Below are 14,319 nucleotides of genomic sequence, written 5' to 3' on the forward strand. Positions count from 1 at the left end.
AAAGACACGCTGTCCACCAAAAGATTTAATAACTACAACAAAAAAGTTTATCAAAGTAGAATTAAAGGCTCTCATGATGAACACAGCCAAAAGATTAGTTGATTTGAATCAAGCAACTATTTTGAAGCATTTGGAAGAGAACAATAAAGGTTGTAATATTATTGAGTTCTTTGAGGACTAGATAAAACTTCTGGAAACGCTAAATATAATTGGAGAATGGATTGCGCCAATGATAGTGATTCAGATTTAATAACAGTAGCGACAACGCAATTGCAGCTAACATTATACAATAACACAGAAAATTTAATGTGGCTAAATCATACACCTCAAAGTATAAGATTCTGTCAACCTATCTACATGGAGTTTACAAAAGAAAAAAATGAGACTATCCTTAAATCAAACAAGATATAGAAATATCACTTTTTAACCCTATTAGAAGTGATTTTCCGAATAGCAAACTTTGTGTGTGGATTTTTCATTTATCTTGAGTATGATAGATGGCAAAGTTATGGCATTTATCACAGACACGTCATCTATGCAATGTTGTCCCATTTGTGGAGCAACACCTAATGAGATGAGTGATACAAAAAACCTAAAAAAATTCAATGCAAAAAAAGATGCTCATTCACGGCCTGTCACCTTTACACTACTGGGTTCGATTTTTTTGAATACTTACTACATATCGCCAATTGTATTGCAAAAAAAACGAATACACTTTTTAATGTTAAGGCTATTTGGGATTGAGAGTTGACAAGCCAAGAGCAGAGAGACCTGGTAACAGTACGACAGGAAACGTTTGCAGAAGAAAAAAAAATTCAATGCAAAAAAAGATGCTCATTCACGGCCTGTCACCTTTACACTACTGGGTTCGATTTTTTTGAATACTTACTTCAAAAATCCTAAAATTTTAGGTGAAATCCTGGGTATCAAGGAGGAACTCATTATAAGGTTTCGAACTATTTTAATAACCATTAATAGTAAACATACTGTTCATCCTAAAAAATCCAGCAACTATTACGAGGAAACATATTCAACTTTTTTAAAAACTTATGGAAGCTGGTTCAAAATTCCTGCAACAGTCCATAAAATATTGACACATGGAGGAAAAATTAATTTAAATTCTCCTGTTCCCGTAGGAGTTTTGGGCAAAGAAGCACTAGAGTTTTGCAATAAAAACACTAAAAAAGATCGGCTACAACATGCTCGCAAGTGCTCAAGAGAAGAAAATTTATTTAATATATTTACACATGCGATGAACTCATCAGGTCCAATTATAAGTACATTATCTTTAAGTACAAGATCTAAAAATAAAAGTTATACTCTTCCAAAAGATGTTACACACCTTTTAGTACTAGAAGAAGTAGATGTTAATACAAGCAATGGCAAAAATAATGATGACACATCAGATGATGACAACGATATTGATCAATTTAATGAAAACTTTAATATAGATGTAGAGATTGATGATGATTAGAATAAAAAATAATAATAAAGGAAAATCTCGATTTGGTGTTGATCCCAAAAACCCTCCCCTGGGGAAAATCTTATTAGCGCTAATGATACAAAGTTAAGTTTCTAGGAAAATTTAGATTAAAATTATGTGAAATTTTGAATATACATACTTAGCAAGATACATTTTATCAAAATTTTAAAAAAATTGAAAAAATAGTTTTGGTCACCCTTTTGTATGTGACCATCCCACTGTGCAGTGTTGACAGTTTTTAAAAAACTGAGAATTTAATGACAAGAAATATTTCCAGATATTGCAATTTGTGATCACATAATTTGAGCTTTGATCTTTAATGAGACTTGGTCAACCACACTGCTTTATTTTTAAAAAAGTATTTAAAGCACTTATGTTTGGAAATCAAACAACAATAAAGGTTTTACAAATTAAACACAAAGATTATTGAAAATTTAACTATTATGCAGCCCTTTTTAAAAAAAAAGTCAACAATAAATTAGCTCAACCTTAAACTATTTCTGATATGCATCAGGTCAGCACAAAACTTTTAGCATACAACAAGGTATCATGATAACATATAAAAAATCACTAACCTTAGACACTTTAAAGTTAGTATTACTAAATGCCGATCATAAATCTGAGGTCTGATTATGTGTGTAGTAAATATTAATGTAGACAATATTTAAATAATAAACTATATGTAAAATAATGTGTTCACACATTGAGCAGAGCTTTTGAGTTAATAACAAGGCTTGTTATAGCTTTTTTGAACATAAACAATCTTAAAAGATAACAAACCTTGAATATAATCTTTAGTTGAATCAACTCTTTCTAACAATGGTATTAAATATGCACCAGTTTTTCCTGTTCCATTTTTAGCTCTAGCCATTATATCTCTTCCAGCTAATGCAATAGGTATACTCTGTTCCTGAATTGGAGAAGGTTTCTCAAATCCTTTTTCAAAAATACCCATAAGAAGCTCACGCTTTAAACAGTAGTCTTCAAATTCATTCCCTTTTGTAGCAGTAACATCCTAAAAAGAATAATAGAAAGAAAATTTTAAATCACAATGACATTTTATGCAAAACTTTTTCTTTTTTAACTTTTTTTTTTTTTTATGGCCGCTCATAAAAGTATAAAATGTATTTGTCTGAGGTTTTTATTAGAGGTCATCCATAAATGTCACGCTAAATTTAACATTTAAATCAAAGTATGATCATTTGCTCTCTTGCGAAGAGATTTTCATTTAACATAAAGCGCTTTTGAACTTTAATTACTTTAAATCTCTGTGTAGAAGTAGGGTTCTTATTCTCCTCTTTTTTCCATAGGAGAACGCTGTAAAAACTTCAATTTTAATTAGTTTAGCGCCGCGCTCTCCTACGCAAAAAAGAGGAGAATGGGAACCTTATGTAGAAGCCAATAATATTGGAAAGTTAAAATTAATGTGAATTTAGAATCATTTCAAAATTAATGGATAAAATACATAAATAAATTTTCCTATAAACTAAATCAAAACAACCAGTTTAGTTACTACAGTTAAGTTACTCAACTATTAAATTTACTTAATTTGCTTAAAGACATTTACTTGCAAAAGTTAGCCATAGTAATGTTTCTATTTATATCTTTTATGCTAACACATAATATAAGCTTCTAACTAAAAATTATTTTAATCTTGAATTTCAAATAGAAAAACGCGATACTATTTTTTTATATTTTCACTTTATTTGTAGCAATATCAAGATATAAACATTTTCTATAAATATGCAAATTGCTTTTAGGAATTCATTTAAAAAAGAAACCTATTTGAACAAGATAATTTTATTCTTCTAAAATTCTCATAATAATTATTCAAATAATTTTGAATTTGAAATTTTGAAAAACTTGAAAGATTTTTGCAAGTTTTTAACGCTTGCTTACAATAATTTTAAATTTAATTGAATGGAAAGTAATACCCATTGACATTGCAAGAATCATTCTTGAAAACCATGCATAGATTTTTTGCTACAGCAACAAAATGATATTCAGAAGATAGTACAAATGAGAAAGTTTTTCTTAAGTCATAAACATTTTTATTAATAGTTAAATATTTCTTTAAACTGCATCATTATTTTTTTTCTTCTTCTTGAAAACAGTTTAAACAGTAAAAACATTCTATTGAAATTGAAACAGAATATAGAGTGAAATAAAAACTAAATTATTTTTTAAATTTAAAAAATTAAATAATTCTAATTTTACTTTTCAAAATATTTATATATTTTTATTATTTTATATATATATATATATATATATATATATATATATATATATATATATATATATATATATATATATATATATATAAATATTATATCTATAAATAAAAATTTAAGCATTTACTTAGACTTATGGAAATATAAATTGATTAATTGAACCAAATTTTTTCTCTTTATTTTATAGCAAAACAATTAGAACAAAAAAATTGAATAAAAACATCAACTTAAAAACCCATTGAATAAAAAATATTTTTACCCTTTTTAATATATCTAGATCAAAAAACAATTAATTAGAAAAAATGCAATATCTAATAAGTTTCACACTTTTTTGAGTTTACTTGTTCACCTTTTTGTTTAATTTGATCTTACTCATTTGGTCTATAGATAGACCATGTTTTCACACAAATATCAAGTTTAAAGTTGTATAACGATAATGCTTTCATTAATTCTAATTTATTAATTTGAATAATTCCTTTAAACTATTTTGTTTTTTTTTAAACGCATTTTATGTTTTCAAAGTTATAAACTGTTTAAAACAGCAATAAAACATCATGGCAAAGTTGTTTATATTAATAATATATAATAATATGTATATATAATTATTATTATATATACACACTGTATACACAAGCATTTAGACAAAAAACTTTTTAGTATTACTTTATTGTTGTTTTTACAATAACAAAATTTAGTTAAATAAGTTTTTAAATAATTAAAACTCTTTGAAAATAAAAACATGTTTTATTTCCAGCATTAAATAATATTTAATTAGTTTATAACTGATTAAAGTGTTTTAACTGTTCGCAGTGTTTAAATATTGTAATATTTGCATTTTTATATTTACTTTTTTAAATGATAAATTAAGTAAAAACAATTATTATGAGATTATATATAAATATAAGAGATATTATATTAAATAAATAGCAATTACAAATTAATTTATAAAAGATAAAATTTTGTTCTAACGCACCCCATACCCCCTTTATTAAAAGCAGCAGACAAGGAGGGAGTTGATCTTTTAAAAAAAAATTTTAAGAAATGACTAAGTACACTAAATTAATGAAATGGTATATTAAAATTAAAAAAAAAGAATGAAATTAAATAAACAAAAACAAATAGAGTTTGATTTAGACAGCGGCTTAGTAACTGACTAGACTGTTGCCCTTAATCTCAATTCCATCTGAAATTAGTCAAGAATCACTAGCTGAACTAAAATGTTTTTTGTTAGCTTTAAATTTTATTTAAGAGCTTTAAGTGAATACAGAAAATAATATAAGTAAATATATAATTATCATATAGCGCAGGCTTGAACAGGAATGGTATGCGATCGAATGCTATTGCTGACCACGCAAATAATTTTTTTGTTGACAACTTGACCACTACTGTTTAGATGATTTAACATTTCAGAAATGTGCTAAAAAAAGTGCTATATGCTAAACTTAAACTTGGAAAAAAACTAAAGAAAAATGAAAACTATTTCTTATGGAAAAAAATTTATATAAGCTTTAAAATAAAACTCAAAAAACTCAAACTAAAATAAATAAAAAAATTTCTGCTATGTTTTTAATTACTTTTGAAATAAATTACTATAAAACTTATCCTTTGAAACATTCTATTATAAAGTTAACAAAATGCTTTAACAAATTACTTCTAATGATTGATTAATAAATGAACAAATTTTATTTAAATTATTGAAAAGTAAAATTAAATTATTAAAAAGAAAAAAAATATTAAAAAAAAACGTAGTCATTTTAAAATAGTAATTTTTAATCATTTCATGCTCTGATGATTAGTAACTCAAGTTTAAAAAAGAGAGTATTTAAACAATTCTTTGTAAAAATAGAAACAAAACAAAAAAAATAAAGCAATTAATCATTACTGGAAGATTTAATGGAAGATTTAATTTAACGCAATGGAAGATTTAATTTAACTTATTCATAATTTAAAGTAACTTAAAAAATAATCTTTTAAACATTTTAAGAAAGACATGGAAAAATAGTTTCAAACATTTAAATTTATCATAAAAAATAGATGCTTACTAAAAATTTCAAATATAACATTTAATTTACAAAATGCATTTATTTTAAACAATTATAATAAATTTTTTATTTTATTTAAATCCTTTGCGTAAAATAAAAATTTAAGAAAAGATCTATGATTAAAAGTTATTCATAACATAACGATTTTCTTATAGTATTTAAATTGTTAAAACATCAAAACAGGCGCGGTCAAATTTTAATGAAAAAAATATATAAGCTTGGTCTGTTACTGACATGTCATTCTTGTCCAAGCCTGCAAGGAGCAAACTAACTTAAATTTACAGATTATATTCTGGAACGAAACAATAACAAACACTGAAGCATTTAAATTGATAATCTTTTCTATTTGTTCTCTCCTTACCTAATATTCAAAATTTTAACTCTCTGCTTCAGAAAAAACTAGGCAAAAATTAACAAAAGAATGTATTAACTACTGTGGTTGAAAAGAAACACGGAGAGCCATTCATATGGTTCTATTTTAACAATGGATGGATCCATATTAACTTGAACGGAACAGCATCGAAGCAAAACATAATGACTTACCTATATATTATCTAAAATATAAAAATAGACAATAAATCACAATACACTTTCTTTTTTATAAAAATACATATAAAACACACAGGACTTCAACATACTTTCTAAATACTTTTTTTATAAAATACTTTTTGATAAAAATACACCAAGAATTGAATTAACTTAAATTTACAAGATTACAAAATTTTTGGCAAAAAAAATAAATTTACTCCAACAAAATTACAAAAGCTCTTTTATAAGATTATCACAACTATTATGTTTTGACATGATAATATTTAATTTTAAAACTAGCTTTGCCCAACCTGACAGAAAAATAATTAAAAGTAATATTCGTCTGATCTAAAGATGTTTTTTTTAAAAAAACTGGTTATTTTGTACGAATATCATTTTAAAACATGAAACCTTGAACACTTTATTAAATTCTCTCCTTTTATTACGTCATATATTTTTTATCTTTAAGACTTTATTACATTTTTCTTTTTCGGTTTGGCAGAATGTTAGACTTAGCTCTTTTTCAGGTTATGCCTGCAATTAAAACTTATTTAAAAAAATAATATAATTGATGCTATAAATTTTTTGTGCCATTAACCAAAAAGCTATAGTGTTATTAAAATTGATACAACTAAATAGATTTACACTAAAAGTTTATATTGTATTACATCTTTCAAACAATGTATTAAATTATCATTAACGATTACGTGCTAAATCTAAATAAACATAGCTTGATTCATATTTACTAAAATTGAAAACATTTTTATCATAATATTTTATAAAAGATGATATTATACTAAGAAAACTACCATATATCAGGTTGGCAACTAAGTTCTCGCCATTTCTCTATTGTATTTTTAAATTATATTAATCTTATTTTTTAGTTTATTTTTATTTATTTATTTTAATTTTATTTTTTATTTAATTTTTATTTTAATTTTATTTTATTTTAATTTTATTTTAATTTTATTTTTAATTTAATTTTATTTAATTTTTTAGTTTATTTTTAAATTATATTTATCTTATTTTTAAATTATATCTATCTTATTTTTTTCAAGTTAGTCTGTTTATTTTTTTTTTTTAGATCATCAGAATGGAATGTTAGGTTGAGAAAAATACGCATTTTTAACACCTCTATTGTGTTATTAATCAAGACTCAAAAGCTGCTTGCGACATTTGTGCTGCGTATGGAGAGCGTGCCATAGCATAGAAAGAATCGCTTGTGACTGGTATGCTAATTTCAAAAATGGAAATTTTGACCTTAAAAACGCATCTCCTTCTGGCCACCCAACTGAACTTGATGAAGAATGATTGAACTAACTTTTGCATAAAAATTTACATCAAACGACAAGAGAACTGGCAGTGAAAATGGGATAATCTCACTGCTATAGAGAAGCATATCACTCTATGGGAAAAGTTTAATTGATTAAATAGTTGTTGGTTTGTATGAAACTTTTAAACAATGTAAATAGTAAAAAAAACACAGCAGTAATTTAGTTGCCAACACAACTACAAGGATGAAAAATACTTTTTTTTTAAATATTGTATAAAGAAATATCGTGTATTTTAAAAGTGAGCCATATGTAATGCATATAAATCAAGTGTTAAGCATATAAAAATAAGACAAAAATTTATTAAAAGTTTGATTGTCGAAAAAAGGTTTTATATAATGCAATTTTTTTTATTTCAGCCTGTCAAATTATAATCTTTAAACATTTGAGCTCTGTGCATCTTAAGAGGATAAAAGTAGTAAAACTCTACACGATTTGTTTTAACTGACAAAAAATATTGAAACAAATCATGTGACCCAAAAAATAAGTTAAATAAATTTCTGTTAATCAATCAGAACACTTCTGATTAATTTACAGAAATTAAAAGTTTTAGAAACATTGCTTTAAAAGTAACTTATGATATGCATCAACATAATTCACATGATGTAATTAACAAAGTTATTGGATCTAAATTAATTTCTAAAGAATTTATGAATTACTGCAAAACATTGTACCAATTTTGATAACATAACTCTGTGAAATAAAATTGTTAGAGTTTGTGCATAACTGACTTATTCACTGTGATTGTCAAATTCAAGACAATATTAGAAAGTATTATACATACTTAAAAAAATTATGCTAAATTTTTTATAATGTGAATATACTTCATTTTTACTACATTTTGGTTAGAATAATGTATAAACTAATTTATAATAAAGTTTTTTCAAAAAAAAATGTTTAGGCACAATGATAAACACAATTAAAATTTCAATAATTTACTTACAGCTGTTTTGATCCTTTGATCTTTTGGAGGGATTTTTAAATTTGACTTCCAATCAGCAGCTTTTACATCATCTGTCCTATAAAAAAAAACTACATATACTTCTACTTAGATATACTCATAAAATAAAAAACCTAAAAGGACTCATGTTTTATTACTGACAAAAACAAGGATAAAATCCTTAAAATAATCAACGAAAATAATTAGAATTGTTATTTAAAACCACTTTAAACCAGGAATTTTTTCTTTTCATAAATTTTTTTTAAATTATTTTATGCTAACTGAATTTTTTTTATATTTATATCAAGTATGCATTTATAAACCGAATAATTCAGATTTAGACACACTTAGTGCAAACATAGTGCTTATGGCTGAATAAACGTGATTTATTCAGCCATAGGCACAGGGAATATGTTGACTATTGGTTTCAGTTTGATAGGACAGTCTATTAATTTAAAGAAAAGTACTTTTTTAAGAATTGAAACTTTTCATTTTTTTAAAACTCTTTAAAATCTGTGATTAAAGCTTATTGTGTATGGGAAAAATACAATCAAGATGGTATATGTATGCTACTGCAAAGTATATGTATGCAACTGCAAATTTAGAATTTTTGAAATTCTGACTTTATTCAAATACTTCTCAGACAAAGAAAAAAAAAAAGATTTTTTTTTATAGCCTTTTCATATGTATATGTTTCTTACATTATTTGCTGTGTTGAAAGAAATTACATTTGAAAAAATAAAGCAATAAATTATTTATTAAATCAGAATTAAACTATTAAACAAACAAAATTTTTAACAATAAAAACATTTTTCCACATTGTGAACATTTAAATCATTTTTTTAAATCAATGTTGTGAAATATGATTTAGCAGCACAATGCTAGATGCTACTTCCATCCAAGGAAAAAATTATTTTGACTTAGAAAATAAAAAAGCTACTTGTTCATTTATATTTTTTTTAAAGTTCTTTTGATCTTGTTTTGAAGAATAAATCTCTCTATTGATTCTGTTATTAAACTGTTAACTTAACCCTCTGTCAGGCACAATATTGAAACACATGAAATTGAATGCAATGTGCGTATTAGACACAGTTAAAAGTTGCTGTTTTTAACAACTGATATTAATATAAATTGTACAAAAGTAATTACCAATCTTTATAAAGATGTTTATAAATATAATTTTAAATCTTTTATGAAAAAAAAGTCATTCTTTTGATCAAATACTGAGCAATATTACAATTTAAGTAATAAAACAAAAAACAACCTAGTTTCAATACAACCATATATATTATTAATACTAAACCTCAACACTTTTTAAAATATTTTATTTGTAAGTCACATTAATGTTACATAAATCATATTTAATCCAAATTAGATATTTAATGTTTACTTAAAGTGATGCATTCACATAAAGAAAAGCATGGTTGACAGACTAAAACCTGATGCAAAGAGATTGGTGGCATTTTTGACATTCGGATTGAGATAGCCTTCTTACACCTAATTCTAAAGTACTTGTGACACACTTATGAGTACCAGTTCAGCGCAGGACGAAAGAGACCAAAACTTTATCATTATTAAAACCAAATATGCTTATTTATAATTTATAATAAAACAGCTGGCAATTGCATTTATAAATATACATTTATAAATGCAATCGGCAGCTGTTTTATGTTTTTTCTGATAGTGCTAACATAGAAAAGCTTCTTAGCTTTTACTTTATCAATAAGATAGAAGCTAGTAAACCAATTATCCGCTGTTATATTCTGACCCAATCCAAATAATGGTTCAACCACTCTCATCACCACATCACTTGGTTTGTTGCTAAAATAGAAAGAGCCTTGCAGTTGATGCCCAGTATAAATTTCCAATTTAACAGTGTAAAACATTTAAGGATCAATTAGACTATAAACTTTTATACCATATTTGTTTGGTTTTGAGGGTATGTATTGCCGAAACTGGCATCTACCTTGAAACTGGCATCTACCTTGAAACTGGCATCTACCTTGAAACTGGCATCTACCTTGAAACTGACATCTACCTCGAAACTGACATCTACCTCGAAACTGGCATCTACCTCAAAATGTCAGAAGCATTTCATCAATAGTAAAATTTTCAACATTTTTTTAGTGGTTTATTTAGCCTTCTGTTTTTTAATCTTTGCACATAAGTCTCCTTCTTTGTCATTTTCTAATTCATTTTCAGATTGCTCAGTTTCTGAATTAAGAATGCATTGCCCGACATCTTCAGAGTCAATATCACTTTCTTCTGCAAAGCCCTCAATTTGTGCTGGTTCTTCTTTAACTTCTTCCTCAAGTAACTTCCTTAGTTCATCAAATTGAGACACCATTAAATTTTTCATATAAAAATTAATCATGACATAATTAGGCGCTATGCACATGTTAGGATATTTGAAGATTTATAAAATACCAAGTTTAGTCTAAAATGAGCAAAAAGAAAAAAAAACAATTCTAAAAAAAATTTAAAAAATACCAACTTAAATAAAATGACTTAATCTAGCACAATGAGCCTATCAGAACACACCGGTTGATTAATACTCTTTCCCTTATCTGAAGAGTAACTTATTAAGAGGGTTTTGTAAGTCTTATAAAGACAGGAAACTACAAGACAATTCTAAATTTAAATGTGCTATGGCATGGAGAAAATAACAAATGAATGAAGCATGTGCTTGTTAGATCAGTTGCGCCCGACAGAGGGTTAAGTAGAGGTAAATAGATTTAATAGTTCTTGACTTAATCCTTTTTTTTCCATTAAATTTAATCCTTAAATTTATTTTGTTATTAGAATTGAAAAAAAAAACATCTTTAACTGCCAGTTTAACTCTATAGTTAACACAATATGCAAATTAATTTCATATATTTTATTTTACAAAAAATTACTAAAGATGTGTGAAATATAACAAACATTAAATCAAAGAAATCTTAATAGATAATTTAAATAAATAGCTACTTAAAATTCTCTAAAGTTATGATATTCTATTCATGTTTCTGTGTATTGATTGTGAACTTGGTAAACATTCTTAAAATAGCAGTAATAATATAAAAACTTTCTATTTAGTGTCTGTATAAAACAAAGACTCATGTAGTGACATAAATAATATTTTAAATTGCCTGAAGGGTGACTCAACTAAATAAAAATATTTTTTTGTTGCATTTGTGCCAATAAAATTAGCATCAAATTACTTTTATTTAACTTGTAAATTAAATTATTAACCTAATAAAAATTAAATAATTTAATTATGAATTTAGTAAAATTACATTATAATGGTTTTGTTGTTGTTATTAAAGCAAAAAACGTGAAAACTATTTAATTAAAAATTAACTTTTTAATGTATTTGCATTAACAATAAAAGTAACAACATTTATTCTGCTCTATTAGTAAAAACTGATGTTACCACATGACTTGGCACTAAACCAGCCTATCAGTGACGCATCCGGAAAAAGTCTAAATATCCTATCATTTGGAGGACCTTTTTTTAGAAGACAAATTTGAAAATATTTATATAATATACCTTGTCCTAGTAATTTACATTTTTTTAAATAAAGATATAAATAATTAATTAAAATAGTCATTAATGTAATGAAGACGGCTTTAACGCCAACTTCAATTCGCTAACTTTTATTTGTATGCTTTATATGCTAATATAAAGAAAAAAAACAAATTTATTTCCTTATAGCTTCTTCCATGAAGAACTTACACTTTATCGCGGATACTCGCGAGAGAAACATAACTATAACATTCAATAAATATATTTATATATTTTTTTTAAATAGACTAAAAAGATTCATCACATAGCATATTTACTGCATGACAAGGTTATTAATTCATTCAAAAGTTAATAATTTTTTTCTGTTGTTCTTCTCTTACATTTTAATTCCAGTTTTTTGGCATGATTATTACGTTTTAAAAATTTTTTTTTTTTTTATTATTTTAAATATTTTCATTTAATTTTACTATTATTTAAAATGAAAGCTTAATTAAGAGTTTAATCGCATTATAAATTATAGTTAAAAAAACAATAAGTTTTTATAACTGTAATTTATAATAAATAACTTTTTTTTTGACCTATCACTATTGTCAGTCAATTTGCATACTTCAACTCCTTATTTTTCAGTTTATATAAGTACATTTAATTGCACAAATCCCTATTTTTCAATCGAATTATGTACATTTAATTGTACTGATCCCTAATTGTCAGTCAAAGAATGTACATCTTGGAAACAATATCTTAAAAGCACTTTATTTAATAAAATATATACTCATAAAAACATTCAATTGAACTTAAAATTACTTTTTTGACAACAATAAAAACTGATTGTGTAAATAAATTAAAAGATTTTCTGAAAGATTGATTTCTAAACCAAAACAGTGGTAAAATACTTTTTGAAAAAATGGCAAATATTGACAATTTTTGCATAACTTTTTAAATTTTACTATCAAATTAGAGTACTTTACTTAAATTTTCAGGTTTATGTTTTTATACAATTCTTAATCAGCATAAAATTCTTTATTTTAATTAATTATAAAACCATAGTGGTAGGCAAATTAGTGTAAAAACTTGAAAATACTAAAAATAACTTAATATAAGAGTTGTGCTTCAGCGTAGGATGGATACTCGTTTGTTTGATGGCTTATACATGTCTTTTTCAAATGATAAAAAATATCAATGCTTTAGATTAGGTATTATTAGAGTGGTAAATCTGCAGTAAATTGGCATAAAATAATATTATATTTTTTATTTAAAAAAATTAATTACAAAAAGCATGTGTACTTTTTTTTTATTGATTGTTAAAAACTACTTTTAAAACAAAAAACATAAAAATATCAATATTAGGTCCTATCACAAACAATAGATAAGCTTTTATTATTTAAGTCAACTTTTAAACGATGTAAAAAAGTCTAAGATTAAAGTTTACATTAAACCTCCAAGAACGAGAGCACAAATGTATAAAATTTACTAAAGTTTCTTAACCATTTTTTAAAACATTAATAGCAAATTTGACATTGACGAGTCAATGCATTTTACAGTAAAATTTTTGAATTGTTTTTAGGCTTTAAAGCCAATGTATTTATCAACCATTTAAAATGTTTATTGTCATGATATTGTTATTTTTAGTTGTAAGAGAACTTTAAAATCACACAACTATTAACATTTTTTACCTAGGCCTAATTTTAAAAACAGTTGCGTTAAAGCAGGAGTTTTAAGCATAGACAAATAAAAACTTTGAACAAAGACAAAAAAAATCTAAAAATTGTATTTCTGAAATACCCTCAATTTACACTGTTTTTAAACTTTGGCAAGCTTTATTTTAAATGCATAAATATACTTAGTCTATCTATTGAACTGTTGGCTTGCAGTAAATAAACAGTTAGTAGACTAGTCAAAAAAATGTTACAAACGGACAACTTTAGTATTCAAAAAATAATCAAATACTGCTCACTTGCTGGCATCTAAACCATTACGAGTTACTGTTGCAGCCATTTAGCAAAATTATCAAGGAAGATAACTAATTAAGTACTCTGTATCCTTTTTGCGAAATTGTATTATATTGATTGTGAAATATTAAACTTCTTAAACAAAAAGATAAAAATATTATTAATTTATAATAGAATCAGCTGTATTAAAATTACTATTTGAGAGATAATAAACGATTTAAAAGTTTATAAACCAGCCATAGTCAAGCATACATTATAATGTTCCACTGCGAAAGTACGCCGTCTATATCAGTAAATATTTGGCTTATTT

General features: G+C 25.0%; 1 protein-coding gene across 1 annotated transcript in view; it reads right to left on the reverse strand.

Annotated features, from left to right (window-relative positions):
* Positions 1-14,319, reverse strand: part of LOC100215309 (probable ATP-dependent RNA helicase DDX6) — a 29,786-nt gene extending 15,467 nt beyond the window's left edge. Inside the window, exons 1-3 of the mRNA XM_065788176.1 lie at positions 14,015-14,319; positions 8,559-8,634; positions 2,264-2,498 (exon numbers count right to left, since the gene is read on the reverse strand). Coding sequence (XP_065644248.1) covers positions 2,264-2,498; positions 8,559-8,634; positions 14,015-14,055 — 352 coding nt within the window. The 5' untranslated portion in view covers positions 14,056-14,319. The remainder of the gene's footprint in view (positions 1-2,263; positions 2,499-8,558; positions 8,635-14,014) is intronic.

Source organism: Hydra vulgaris, chromosome 01 (assembly GCF_038396675.1).
Source record: "Hydra vulgaris chromosome 01, alternate assembly HydraT2T_AEP".
Lineage (NCBI taxonomy): Eukaryota > Metazoa > Cnidaria > Hydrozoa > Anthoathecata > Hydridae > Hydra > Hydra vulgaris.